The sequence below is a fragment of the Sebastes fasciatus genome, unplaced genomic scaffold (assembly GCF_043250625.1).
Source record: "Sebastes fasciatus isolate fSebFas1 unplaced genomic scaffold, fSebFas1.pri Scaffold_38, whole genome shotgun sequence".
Taxonomy (NCBI): Eukaryota; Metazoa; Chordata; class Actinopteri; order Perciformes; family Sebastidae; genus Sebastes; species Sebastes fasciatus.
The window spans coordinates 76,164-90,612 of record NW_027428221.1 but is presented as its reverse complement, the minus strand read 5'-3'; the positions used below and the strand labels follow the sequence as shown (position 1 = coordinate 90,612).

The window sequence follows — 14,449 nt, the reverse complement described above, 5'->3', positions numbered from 1 at the left end:
ATTATGATGATGATATATTATTATTATTATGATGATGATATATTATTATTATGATGATGATATATTATTATTATGATGATGATATATTATTATTATTATGATGATGATATATTATTATTATGATGATGATATATTATTATTATTATGATGATGATATATTATTAACATTCAGAGAATGTGTAATACATCTTCTCTAGTATATGTGTTAGTTCATGTTCATTTTTTACCTCTGGGGGGCAGCATTAACCCTCCGCTGCGTACTTCCGGCCGGAAGCTGAGAGGACACAGAAGAAGATGAAGTGTTTCCGGTGCGGCCTGGCTGCTCAGCTAGCTGCTGCTGGTGTTACAGTTATTACCATCCTCCTCCAGCTCCGCCTGACCCCCAGCTAAAGGTAGACACGACACACCTGACCCCCAGCCAGCAGGTAGACACGACACACCTGACCCTCAGCCAGCAGGTAGACACGACACACCTGTATTACCGTTATCACACCTGGAGGGGTTAGCTGCTGCTGCTAGCATCACAGTGCTAGCAGCAGATGCTGCTAGCACTGTGATGCTGTTAGAGCAGCAGCAGCAGCTAACCCCTCCACTGGCAGTGCTGCTAGTGCTGCTAGTGCTGCTAGCATGTTATCATGTGCTAGAGGAAGTTGAGTGTATTAGTCAGTAGACAGACTCAGACTGGTCCTCAGTGTCCTGTGTGTCCTCAGTGTCCTGTGTGTTCTCAGTGTCCTCAGTGTCCTGTGTGTTCTCAGTGTCCTCAGTGTCCTCTGTGTTCTCAGTGTCCTCAGTGTCCTGTGTGTTCTCAGTGTCCTGTGTGTTCTCAGTGTCCTCAGTGTCCTCAGTGTCCTCAGTGTCCTGTGTGTCCTCAGTGTCCTCAGTGTCCTGTGTGTTCTCAGTGTCCTGTGTGTTCTCAGTGTTCTCAGTGTCCTCAGTGTCCTGTGTGTTCTCAGTGTCCTCAGTGTCCTCAGTGTCCTGTGTGTTCTCAGTGTCCTGTGTGTTCTCAGTGTCCTCAGTGTCCTGTGTGTCCTCAGTGTCCTCAGTGTCCTCAGTGTCCTGTGTGTCCTCAGTGTCCTGTGTGTTCTCAGTGTCCTCAGTGTCCTGTGTGTCCTCAGTGTCCTGTGTGTTCTCAGTGTCCTCAGTGTCCTGTGTGTCCTCAGTGTCCTGTATGTTCTCAGTGTTCTCAGTGTCCTCAGTGTCCTGTGTGTTCTCAGTGTCCTGTGTGTTCTCAGTGTCCTCAGTGTCCTCAGTGTCCTGTGTGTCCTCAGTGTCCTCAGTGTCCTGTGTGTTCTCAGTGTCCTGTGTGTTCTCAGTGTCCTCAGTGTCCTGTGTGTTCTCAGTGTCCTCAGTGTCCTGTGTGTTCTCAGTGTCCTCAGTGTCCTCAGTGTCCTGTGTGTTCTCAGTGTCCTGTGTGTTCTCAGTGTCCTCAGTGTCCTGTGTGTCCTCAGTGTCCTCAGTGTCCTCAGTGTCCTGTGTGTCCTCAGTGTCCTGTGTGTTCTCAGTGTCCTCAGTGTCCTGTGTGTCCTCAGTGTCCTGTGTGTTCTCAGTGTCCTCAGTGTCCTGTGTGTCCTCAGTGTCCTGTATGTTCTCAGTGTTCTCAGTGTCCTCAGTGTCCTGTGTGTCCTCAGTGTCCTCAGTGTCCTCAGTGTCCTGTGTGTCCTCAGTGTCCTGTGTGTTCTCAGTGTTCTCAGTGTCCTCAGTGTCCTGTGTGTTCTCAGTGTCCTCAGTGTCCTCAGTGTCCTGTGTGTCCTCAGTGTCCTCAGTGTCCTCAGTGTCCTGTGTGTCCTCAGTGTCCTCAGTGTCCTCAGTGTCCTGTGTGTTCTCAGTGTCCTCAGTGTCCTCAGTGTCCTCAGTGTCCTGTGTGTCCTCAGTGTCCTCAGTGTCCTCAGTGTCCTCAGTGTCCTGTGTGTTCTCAGTGTTCTCAGTGTCCTCAGTGTCCTGTGTGTTCTCAGTGTCCTCAGTGTCCTCAGTGTCCTGTGTGTTCTCAGTGTCCTGTGTGTTCTCAGTGTCCTCAGTGTCCTGTGTGTCCTCAGTGTCCTCAGTGTCCTCAGTGTCCTCAGTGTCCTGTGTGTTCTCTGTGTTCTCAGTGTCCTCAGTGTCCTGTGTGTCCTCAGTGTCCTCAGTGTCCTCAGTGTCCTGTGTGTCCTCAGTGTCCTGTGTGTTCTCAGTGTCCTCAGTGTCCTGTGTGTTCTCAGTGTCCTCAGTGTCCTGTGTGTTCTCAGTGTCCTCAGTGTTCTCAGTGTCCTGTGTGTTCTCAGTGTCCTCGGTGTCCTCGGTGTCCTCAGTGTCCTCAGTGTCCTCAGTGTCCTCAGTGTCCTCAGTGTCCTCAGTGTCCTCAGTGTGTCCTCAGTGTGTGATCAGAGTACTCTACTCTACTGCAGTATTTCTACTCTACTACATCTCAGAGGGAACTATTGATCTCTTTACTCCACCACATCTATCTGACAGCTCTAGAGGTCACTACAGTTATTGACACATTCAAATCTCCTAGATCAATAACTGATCAATAACTGATCAGAGAAACGTTGTTCAAACACCATGGAGGGCTCTTTGTACCTGCAACCAGCTACTAGCTCATGTTAATCACAGCACAGTGTGTTTCTCTGTATGTTGAGCGGTTTGATAGTTCCACAGTATTTATAAGTCACTTAAACCTGCTTTATATAAAAGACATGAAAATCTCACTTTTTACAATCTGGGACCTTTAAAACTCAAAACTTCTAAATTGTTTAGACATTTTAATTTATTCCACTTGTTTAACAGAACAGATTTTTATTTGTTTGTTTTTTATTTTGTTTTTTAATCATCTTTTCCTTTCCTTGCATTTTGTTGTATAATTTATCATTTATTTTTATATTATTTAATAATCATCAAATCATTTTGCAGAAATCTGAACATGCAAATGTATTATATATTGTATTGAAGTATTAAAAAAAAACAAAAAAACTTGCGTCTCATGCAGTATAGTACCGTCAACGTCAGTCCAACCACCAGAGGTCTCCTGTTGTTATACTACAGTATTTATCTAGGAAAAATGTACTTTGGCATAATTTTTGTTGAATTTCTATCGGAGAAAATATTCAATAACTTCACTATTCTAAAGTATAGTACCACCAGAAATATCTTCACACATCAATGGTCTCTTCCTGGTTAAACTACTTATTATAAGACTTATTATAAGACTTGTTATAAGACTTATTATAAGACTTATTATAAGGCTTATTATAAGGCTTATTATAAGACTTATTATAAGGCTTGTTGATTTGATATCATTTTGGTGAATTTTCCTTTTGAAAGATATTCAGTAACGTCCGTGTTATGAAGTGCAGTGATACCGTAATGTCTTCACACTACAGCACCTATTCTGAAACAATAACTCCATAACTTCACTGTTCTACAGTAGTGCTGTCATAGAAGTGGAATAGGAGTAGAACGGACATCCCCATTCAAATCAACATGGCAGGACATCTTTCTGTGTACCGTTGTCTTCCTTCTAAACTAAACAGACTGTAGTTCCACCAGGTAGAGGCCGTTGATGTGTGAGGTGGTGTTGGTGGTCCTCTACTGCATGAGACTGAAGTTATTGAGTCGTTTTAATGTCCCGACTCGGTTTGTTTATTTTTCGGTGCATGTCGACCTAAAGTTAGCATGTAGCTAAAGCTAACCCTGCTAGCGTAGGTAGCATCAGTAGCATCAGTGACATCAGTGACATCAGTAACATCAGTGACATCAGTGACATCAGTAACATCAGTAGCATCAGTGACATCAGTAACATCAGTAGCATCAGTGACATCAGTAGCATCAGTAACATCAGTAGCATCAGTGACATCAGTAGCATCAGTGACATCAGTAGCATCAGTGACATCAGTAACATCAGTAGCATCAGTAGCATCAGTAGCATCAGTAACATCAGTAACATCAGTAACATCAGTAGCATCAGTGACATCAGTAGCATCAGTGACAGCGTGTAGCATCAGTAGCATCAGTAACATCAGTAACATCAGTAGCATCAGTGACATCAGTAGCATCAGTGACATCAGTAGCATCAGTGACATCAGTGACATCAGTAGCATCAGTAGCATCAGTGACATCAGTAACATCAGTGACAGCGTGTAGCATCAGTAGCATCAGTGACATCAGTAACATCAGTAGCATCAGTGACATCAGTAGCATCAGTAGCGTCAGTAACATCAGTAACATCAGTGACATCAGTGACATCAGTAACATCAGTAGCATCAGTAACATCAGTAACATCAGTAGCATCAGTAGCATCAGTAACATCAGTGACATCAGTAACATCAGTGACATCAGTAACATCAGTAGCATCAGTGACATCAGTGACATCAGTAGCATCAGTAACATCAGTGACATCAGTGACATCAGTAACATCAGTAGCATCAGTGACATCAGTAGCATCAGTAGCGTCAGTAACATCAGTAACATCAGTGACATCAGTGACATCAGTAACATCAGTAGCATCAGTAACATCAGTAGCATCAGTAGCATCAGTATCAGTGACATCAGTAACATCAGTGACATCAGTAACATCAGTAGCATCAGTGACATCAGTAGCATCAGTAGCATCAGTAACATCAGTAGCATCAGTAGCATCAGTAACATCAGTAACATCAGTAGCATCAGTGACATCAGTAGCATCAGTGACATCAGTAGCATCAGTGACATCAGTAACATCAGTAGCATCAGTAGCATCAGTAACATCAGTAGCATCAGTGACATCAGTAGCATCAGTGACATCAGTAGCATCAGTAGCATCAGTGACATCAGTAACATCAGTAGCATCAGTGACATCAGTGACATCAGTAGCATCAGTAACATCAGTAGCATCAGTAGCATCAGTGACAGCGTGTAGCATCAGTAACATCAGTAACATCAGTGACATCAGTAGCATCAGTAGCATCAGTGACATCAGTAGCATCAGTGACATCAGTAACATCAGTAACATCAGTAGCATCAGTAACATCAGTAGCATCAGTAGCATCAGTAACATCAGTAACATCAGTAACATCAGTAGCATCAGTGACATCAGTAGCATCAGTGACAGCGTGTAGCATCAGTAGCATCAGTAACATCAGTAACATCAGTAGCATCAGTGACATCAGTAGCATCAGTGACATCAGTAGCATCAGTAGCATCAGTGACATCAGTAACATCAGTGACAGCGTGTAGCATCAGTAGCATCAGTGACATCAGTAACATCAGTAGCATCAGTGACATCAGTAGCATCAGTAGCGTCAGTAACATCAGTAACATCAGTGACATCAGTGACATCAGTAACATCAGTAGCATCAGTAACATCAGTAACATCAGTAGCATCAGTAGCATCAGTAACATCAGTGACATCAGTAACATCAGTGACATCAGTAACATCAGTAGCATCAGTGACATCAGTGACATCAGTAGCATCAGTAACATCAGTAGCATCAGTGACATCAGTAGCATCAGTAGCGTCAGTAACATCAGTAACATCAGTGACATCAGTGACATCAGTAACATCAGTAGCATCAGTAACATCAGTAGCATCAGTAGCATCAGTATCAGTGACATCAGTAACATCAGTGACATCAGTAACATCAGTAGCATCAGTGACATCAGTAGCATCAGTAGCATCAGTAACATCAGTAGCATCAGTAGCATCAGTAACATCAGTAGCATCAGTGACATCAGTAGCATCAGTGACATCAGTAGCATCAGTAGCATCAGTGACATCAGTAACATCAGTAGCATCAGTAGCATCAGTAACATCAGTAGCATCAGTGACATCAGTAGCATCAGTGACATCAGTAGCATCAGTAGCATCAGTGACATCAGTAACATCAGTAGCATCAGTGACATCAGTGACATCAGTAGCATCAGTAACATCAGTAGCATCAGTAACATCAGTAGCATCAGTGACAGCGTGTAGCATCAGTAACATCAGTAACATCAGTGACATCAGTAGCATCAGTAACATCAGTGACATCAGTAACATCAGTGACAGCGTGTAGCATCAGTAGCATCAGTAACATCAGTAACATCAGTAGCATCAGTAACATCAGTAACATCAGTGACATCAGTAACATCAGTGACAGCGTGTAGCATCAGTAGCATCAGTAACATCAGTAACATCAGTAGCATCAGTGACATCAGTAACATCAGTGACAGCGTGTAGCATCAGTAGCATCAGTAACATCAGTAACATCAGTAGCATCAGTAGCATCAGTAACATCAGTGACATCAGTAACATCAGTGACAGCGTGTAGCATCAGTAGCATCAGTAACATCAGTAACATCAGTAGCATCAGTAACATCAGTAACATCAGTAACATCAGTAGCATCAGTGACATCAGTGACATCAGTAGCATCAGTGACATCAGTGACATCAGTAACATCAGTGACATCAGTAACATCAGTGACATCAGTAGCATCAGTAACATCAGTAGCATCAGTAGCATCAGTAACATCAGTAGCATCAGTAGCATCAGTGACATCAGTAGCATCAGTAGCATCAGTGACATCAGTAACATCAGTAGCATCAGTAGCATCAGTAGCATCAGTAACATCAGTAGCATCAGTGACATCAGTAGCATCAGTGACATCAGTAGCATCAGTGACATCAGTAGCATCAGTAGCATCAGTGACATCAGTAACATCAGTAGCATCAGTGACATCAGTGACATCAGTGACATCAGTAACATCAGTAACATCAGTAGCATCAGTAGCATCAGTGACAGCGTGTAGCATCAGTAACATCAGTGACATCAGTAGCATCAGTAACATCAGTAACATCAGTGACATCAGTGACATCAGTGACATCAGTAGCATCAGTGACATCAGTGACATCAGTGACATCAGTAGCATCAGTGACATCAGTGACATCAGTGACATCAGTAGCATCAGTGACATCAGTGACATCAGTAGCATCAGTGACATCAGTGACATCAGTGACATCAGTAACATCAGTGACATCAGTAGCATCAGTGACATCAGTAGCATCAGTAGCATCAGTGACATCAGTGACATCAGTAGCATCAGTAGCATCAGTGACATCAGTGACATCAGTAGCATCAGTGACATCAGTGACATCAGTAACATCAGTGACATCAGTGACATCAGTAGCATCAGTGACATCAGTAGCATCAGTAACATCAGTAGCATCAGTGACATCAGTGACATCAGTAGCATCAGTGACATCAGTGACATCAGTAGCATCAGTGACATCAGTGACATCAGTAGCATCAGTGACATCAGTGACATCAGTAGCATCAGTAACATCAGTGACATCAGTAGCATCAGTGACATCAGTGACATCAGTGACATCAGTAGCATCAGTAACATCAGTAGCATCAGTGACATCAGTAACATCAGTGACAGCGTGTAGCAGCATCAGTGACATCAGTGACATCAGTAACATCAGTAGCATCAGTAACATCAGTGACATCAGTGACATCAGTAACATCAGTAGCATCAGTGACATCAGTAACATCAGTGACATCAGTAGCATCAGTAACATCAGTGACATCAGTAGCATCAGTGACATCAGTGACATCAGTAACATCAGTAGCATCAGTGACATCAGTGACAGCGTGTAGCAGCATCAGTAACATCAGTGACATCAGTAACATCAGTAGCATCAGTAACATCAGTGACATCAGTGACATCAGTAACATCAGTAGCATCAGTAGCATCAGTGACATCAGTGACATCAGTAGCATCAGTGACATCAGTGACATCAGTAACATCAGTAACATCAGTAACATCAGTGACATCAGTAGCATCAGTAACATCAGTAGCATCAGTAGCATCAGTAACATCAGTAGCATCAGTAACATCAGTGACATCAGTAACATCAGTAGCATCAGTAACATCAGTAACATCAGTAGCATCAGTGACATCAGTAACATCAGTGACATCAGTAGCATCAGTGACATCAGTAACATCAGTGACATCAGTAGCATCAGTGACATCAGTAACATCAGTGACATCAGTGACATCAGTAGCATCAGTGACATCAGTAACATCAGTGACATCAGTAACATCAGTGACATCAGTGACAACAGTAGCATCAGTAGCATCAGTAACATCAGTGACATCAGTGACATCAGTGACATCAGTGACATCAGTGACATCAGTAGCATCAGTGACATCAGTGACATCAGTGACATCAGTAACATCAGTGACATCAGTGACATCAGTGACAACAGTAACATCAGTAGCATCAGTAACATCAGTAGCATCAGTAACATCAGTGACATCAGTAACATCAGTGACATCAGTGACATCAGTAGCATCAGTAGCATCAGTAACATCAGTGACATCAGTAACATCAGTAGCATCAGTAACATCAGTGACATCAGTAACATCAGTGACATCAGTGACATCAGTGACATCAGTAGCATCAGTAGCATCAGTGACATCAGTAACATCAGTAGCATCAGTGACATCAGTAACAACAGTAGCATCAGTGACATCAGTGACATCAGTGACATCAGTGACATCAGTGACATCAGTGACATCAGTAACATCAGTGACATCAGTAACATCAGTAACATCAGTAACATCAGTGACATCAGTAACATCAGTGACATCAGTGACATCAGTAACATCAGTAACATCAGTAACATCAGTAACATCAGTGACATCAGTAACATCAGTAACAACAGTGACATCAGTGACATCAGTGACATCAGTGACATCAGTAGCATCAGTAGCATCAGTAGCATCAGTGACATCAGTAACATCAGTAGCATCAGTAACATCAGTGACATCAGTAACATCAGTAACAGCGTGTCACCGCCACCAGAGGGATGCTTCAGCTGTAACTGCTGCAACACAGAATTCATTAGAGTTGATGTTTGAACAAGTGATGAACATGACGTGTCCTCTGTTTCAGAGATGTCCTCTGGACTCCTGGAGCCTCCTGGAGGAGGAGAACAGCTCTGTGTCTTCCTGCTGAGAGACGAAGGAGAGGAGGAGGAGAGGAGGAAGGAGGTGGGCTGTCAGTGGGAGAGTCCAGAGGAGGAGGAGAGGAAGGAGGTGGGCTGTCAGAGCGACTCAGCAGAGAGGAGAGACGCTGCTGTCCAGGTGGACCTGCTGACTCAGCAGCTCAGCTGGAGACACTCAGGTGAGACTCACCTGGTCACTCTGACCTGTACTGAGAGACACCTGAGAGTCTCCCTTAATGGAGATGTCTCTCTCATTCAGCAGCCTTGTTATGTTCGTTTGACGTTACACTACGTTGTCCCTCACCGTCCCGTCATCTACCAATATTACGTCACGGACTGCTACGGCGACCTGAGACAGTTACGTCATGGACTGTGCGCCCTCATTCGCAGCCGAATAGGTTTGTCCCGCCCCGTTTGTTAGCGACCCTGGTCCGTGCAATTCCCATCGAAATCGACCCTGGTCTGACCCACCCCTCGACCCGGGTCCAAAGGCAAGTCGATCAACGCGAGTTAACCCTTTCATACACCCATCAATACCGTGATAGTGAAAGGACTCCACAGTAAAGTCCCAGAACTTCAGGATGGTAGATATAAAGAGACAACAGAATGTGTTATTCTTTATAAACAGAACATCAGGATGGTAGATATAAAGAGACAACAGAATGTGTTATTCTTTATAAACAGAACTTCAGGATGGTAGATATAAAGAGAGACAACAGAATGTGTTATTCTTTATAAACAGAACATCAGGATGGTAGATATAAAGAGACAACAGAATGTGTTATCCTTTATAAACAGAACATCAGGATGGTAGATATAAAGAGACAACAGAATGTGTTATCCTTTATAAACAGAACATCAGGATGGTAGATATAAAGAGACAACAGAATGTGTTATCCTTTATAAACAGAACATCAGGATGGTAGATATAAAGAGAGACAACAGAATGTGTTATTCTTTATAAACAGAACATCAGGATGGTAGATATAAAGAGAGACAACAGAATGTGTTATTCTTTATAAACAGAACATCAGGATGGTAGATATAAAGAGACAACAGAATGTGTTATCCTTTATAAACAGAACATCAGGATGGTAGATATAAAGAGAGACAACAGAATGTGTTATTCTTTATAAACAGAACATCAGGATGGTAGATATAAAGAGACAACAGAATGTGTTATTCTTTATAAACAGAACATCAGGATGGTAGATATAAAGAGAGACAACAGAATGTGTTATTCTTTATAAACAGAACATCAGGATGGTAGATATAAAGAGACAACAGAATGTGTTATTCTTTATAAACAGAACATCAGGATGGTAGATATAAAGAGAGACAACAGAATGAGTTATTCTTTATAAACAGAGTGGCTGCAGGTATTATTAGACACGTTACCATGGTTACCAGATGATAGACATGGTTTCATACACATCAGTTATCAGATCATTTGTTAACAGCATCTCTCAGACCGCTGCTGAGACCAGGGTCATGCCTGAAGGTCATGACCTCTGACCTCTCTGTCTGCAGGCTCCTCTGAGATGCTGCTGCAGTGTTTCGCAGTGAGATCCGACGGACCAGACGGTGGCGCTCTGCTGCAGCACTGCACCACTACCCCCAGCACCCGGACCAGAAGCAGACCCAAACCCATCAAACCCACCCAGTCCAGGTCCAGGTCCAGGTCCAGGTCCCGGTCCCAGAGGAGGCCGCCACCTCAGAGGTCCAACACCGCCAAAACAAGTCCGTCTCAGCGTCGCCACCGCCGCGTGTCACCTGTTACTGACCTCCAACAGGAGGAGGAGGAAGACGAGGAGGAGGACGAGGAGGAGGAGGACGAGGACGAGGAAGAGGAGGTGGTGGAGGAGGACTCGGGTGATCCCACCTGGACTCCACCTGAAGGAGGTGAGTGAGGAAACAAAACTTCAGTCCATTAAGTTCTGACTCCACCTCACCATCAACAACAGGATCTTATTAAATATGAAATACTATTTTACTACTTTAGTTGGGATACATTTTTTGATATATATATTTTTGTATTTGTAGTATTGTATTGTAGTATTAAGAGTAATAGTTTTATTTGTTGTTAATTTTTTTAATGGTTTTGTTTTATCAAATATATATCTATTTAAATTCATTATTCATTATTCATTATTATTATTTTAATTACATTTTCATATTTCTGTATATTCTTTTGAGATTTATTTTTATTATTTTTATTAATACAGTTTTTTAAATTTATTTTTAGTTTATTTTTTAATGTTTTTGTGTTATCAAATTTATCCTTTTATGCATATGCATTTTTATAATTATCTTTTATGTTTGTGTTTATTTTTTATATATATATATATAGTTTTTTAAATATTATTTTTATATAGTTTCTTGTGTTATTTAAACTTTATTTTTTATATTTTCTATATATACTTCTAGGATTTAGTTGTATTATTTTATTAATACAGTTTTTTATTTATTTATTTATTTTATCAGTTTTATCAGATTTCATTTGAAAACTTGATTTATGAAGTGGAAACAAAATTATTTATTTTTTTGTTTCATTATTTTATTTTTATTTTATCAAATATTTATCTGTTTATATGCATTTTTAGAAAGTATCTTGTGTTTATTTTTATATATATATATATATATATATAAATAAAATATTATTTTTCTATAGTAATTGAATTTCTTGTATTATTTAAATTTTATTTTCTATATTTGAGATTTATTTATTTAATTAAAAATTGGACTGGATTTATTAGTATTATTTTTTTAGACATCAGTTTCATTATTAACTCTTTCCTCTCTGATCTCGGTGTCCCCCCAGATGTGGACCCTTCTGCCGCGGCTCTCGAGGACGTCCGGCTGGACTCGGCGTCCCAGCATGCACCTCTGTGCGCGGTGAAGCTGGAGCCCGACAGCACCGTGTGTGACGTTTGTGGTAAAGTGATGAAGAACAAGTCGAGTCTGGCTCGCCACTCCTTCATCCACACGGGTAAGAGGCCGTTCGCCTGCCACCTCTGCGAGCTGCGCTTCAACCGCCGCGACAACCTGCAGCACCACCTGACCCGGCTGCACCCCAACGGCGTGGCCAAGCTGGAGAAGCAGCGCGAGGTGACGGCGTGGCTGTGCGCCGTCTGCGGGAAGACGTTCAGCTGCCGGTCCAGGCTGAAGACGCACGAGGTCATCCACTCGGGGGTCAAACCTCACCGCTGCGACCTCTGCCACAAAGCCTACATGAGGACCAACGACCTGGAGCACCACAAGAAGATCGCCCACGTCGACGGCGCCGCCGAGCCTCACCAGCAGAGCTCGCTGCTCTGCGACTTCTGTGGCAAAGAGTTTAAATGCCGCTCGCAGCTGGCGGTCCACTTCCAGACGCACACCGGAGAGCGGCCGCACCTCTGCGACATCTGCGGACGCAAGTTCGGCCGCCAGTACCAGCTCAAACGCCACAAGATCCTGGTCCACGCCAACCGAGCCAACGGCGAGAAGGACCCGTCGCCAGACGCGCCGTTCACCTGCGGCGTCTGCGGGAAGCGGCTAAAATCTGAGGCGCTCCTCGCCGCTCACTCCCGCCTCCACTCGGCCGACAAGCCTCACCGCTGCGGCGTCTGTCTGCGCAGCTTCCAGCGCGTCGCCTGCCTGAAGCAGCACCACGTACGCGTTCACCTGAAGGTCAGAGTGAACGAGGCGCCGCACGGCATCGGGCGCAGGAGGAGCGCGGCGATGGCGAAGGCATTCCCGTGCCCGATCTGCAGCAAGGTTTTCAAATTCAGGTCTCTGCTGGCGAGTCACTCTCTGATCCACAGCGAGAACCGGCCGTACGGCTGCAACTTCTGCAGCCGCAGCTTCAGACGCCTTAGCCACCTGAAGAGGCACCGCGAGGTCGTTCACGCCAACGGAGCGCGCCCGCCGCAGACCTTCGTCTGCCACATCTGCGGCAAAGACAAGAAGTGCCGCTCGCAGCTCGCCAGACACGTCATCATCCACTCCGGGGAGCGGCCGTTCGCCTGCGACCTCTGCGCCGCGCGCTTCAACCGCCGCGGGAACCTGCAGCAGCACAAGAGGCGCATGCACGGCGTGGGGAAAGCGGCGGCGGAGGAAGCCCCGCCCATCCTGTTTGACGACGACATGATGCCGGCTCTGACGTACAAACAGGAAGAGACGGTGGTGGCCGTCGACGCCGGAGGCTGTGAGGTCGTGGCGAGCGATGAGACGGACGCCGTTCAGCAGCTCGTCACGACCTGACGGCAGAACCCTCTGGACTGACGGCAGAACCCTCTGGACTGACGGCAGAACCCTCTGGACTGAGCGCGCTCAGACCGCCTTCAGTTCACGTTGGGACCTTTAAGTTTGTGGATTACAGCCGGTCTGGAGTTCTGAGGACAGTGAACAGAACTGGACCATGGGACCGGACCATGGAACCGGAACGGACCGGAACGGACTATGGAACAGAACCGGACCATGGAACCGGACCGGACCATGGAACCGGACCGGACCATGGAACCGGACCATGTTGAGATGTTCAGTCAGACAGAATGTGGGTAGAACCTCCTGACAGACCTCACAAGGTTCTGCGAGCGGGTCGTTCATTTTGAACCCGTGACATGAGTTTGGGCAGGTCCATTATTATTATTATTATTATTATTTCAGGTTTTTCTATCCGTCTGTGTCCTGACTTAGTCACTTAGAGTGGCAGCGGTAGAACAGCAGCTCTCCATGTTCTGATGCAGCGGTAGAACAGCAGCTCTCCATGTTCTGATGCAGCGGTGGAACAGCAGCTCTCCATGTTCTGATGCAACGGTGGAACAGCAGCTCTCCATGTTCTGATGCAGCGGTGGAACAGCAGCTCTCCGTGTTCTGATGCAGCGGTGGAACAGCAGCTCTCCGTGTTCTGATGCAACGGTGGAACAGCAGCTCTCCGTGTTCTGATGCAACGGTGGAACAGCAGCTCTCCGTGTTCTGATGCAACGGTGGAACAGCAGCTCTCCGTGTTCTGATGCAGCGGTGGAACAGCAGCTCTCCGTGTTCTGATGCAACGGTGGAACAGCAGCTCTCCATGTTCTGATGCAGCGGTGGAACAGCAGCTCTCCATGTTCTGATGCAGCGGTAGAACAGCAGCTCTCCGTGTTCTGATGCAGCGGTAGAACAGCAGCTCTCCATGTTCTGATGCAGCGGTAGAACAGCAGCTCTCCATGTTCTGATGCAGCGGTAGAACAGCAGCTCTCCATGTTCTGATGCAGCGGTAGAACAGCAGCTCTCCGTGTTCTGAGAGGTTAAATCAGTGGTTTTGTGAATGGAGTCTGGTGGAGATGTAACAGCTCAGCCCTCCGTCAGGCAGCTCGTAGTGACGGAGGACTGAACACCAGACTCCATTCATAAAACCACTGATTTAAGCTCTCAGAACGGCAGACTGCTCACAGCTACAGCTAGCGTTCACTTTACTGATAACTTTATTGATTAGCTTACTGTGCTAAGCTACGTCAGAGATGGACCGCCCCTTTAAGAGA

At 44.8% G+C, this 14,449-nt stretch overlaps 1 protein-coding gene and 1 long non-coding RNA gene across 4 annotated transcripts; both read left to right on the top strand.

Annotated features, from left to right (window-relative positions):
- The first annotated feature begins 287 nt into the window (after positions 1-287).
- LOC141763767 (zinc finger Y-chromosomal protein 1-like) lies at positions 288-13,317 on the top strand. Of its 3 annotated transcripts, none has more exons than XM_074628483.1 (4): positions 288-425; positions 8,891-9,121; positions 10,473-10,844; positions 11,764-13,317. In XM_074628483.1, the coding sequence occupies exons 2-4, from the start codon at positions 8,893-8,895 to the stop codon at positions 13,185-13,187; spliced, it is 2,025 nt and encodes a 674-aa protein (XP_074484584.1). In that variant the 5' UTR covers positions 288-425; positions 8,891-8,892; the 3' UTR covers positions 13,188-13,317. The 3 variants fall into 3 exon arrangements, with proteins under 3 accessions (XP_074484584.1, XP_074484586.1, XP_074484585.1); XM_074628485.1 differs by having other exon boundaries at positions 290-458; XM_074628484.1 differs by having other exon boundaries at positions 291-392.
- Positions 13,318-13,372: 55 nt separating this feature from the next.
- LOC141763768 (uncharacterized) lies at positions 13,373-13,763 on the top strand. The gene is made up of 2 exons (XR_012593160.1): positions 13,373-13,479; positions 13,623-13,763. It is a non-coding gene; the product is annotated as an uncharacterized LOC141763768 (long non-coding RNA).
- Positions 13,764-14,449: the final 686 nt, after the last annotated feature.

What these genes read in the sequence shown, in the direction of transcription:
- LOC141763767 (XM_074628483.1), top strand. Translation starts at nt 8,893, where the DNA reads ATGTCCTCTGGACTCCTGGAGCCTCCTGGAGGAGGAGAACAGCTCTGT. An exon ending in GCTCAGCTGGAGACACTCAG is followed by an intron (nt 9,122 to 10,472) that starts GTGAGACTCACC and finishes CTCTGTCTGCAG; the next exon opens with GCTCCTCTGAGATGCTGCTG. An exon ending in CTGGACTCCACCTGAAGGAG is followed by an intron (nt 10,845 to 11,763) that starts GTGAGTGAGGAA and finishes GTGTCCCCCCAG; the next exon opens with ATGTGGACCCTTCTGCCGCG.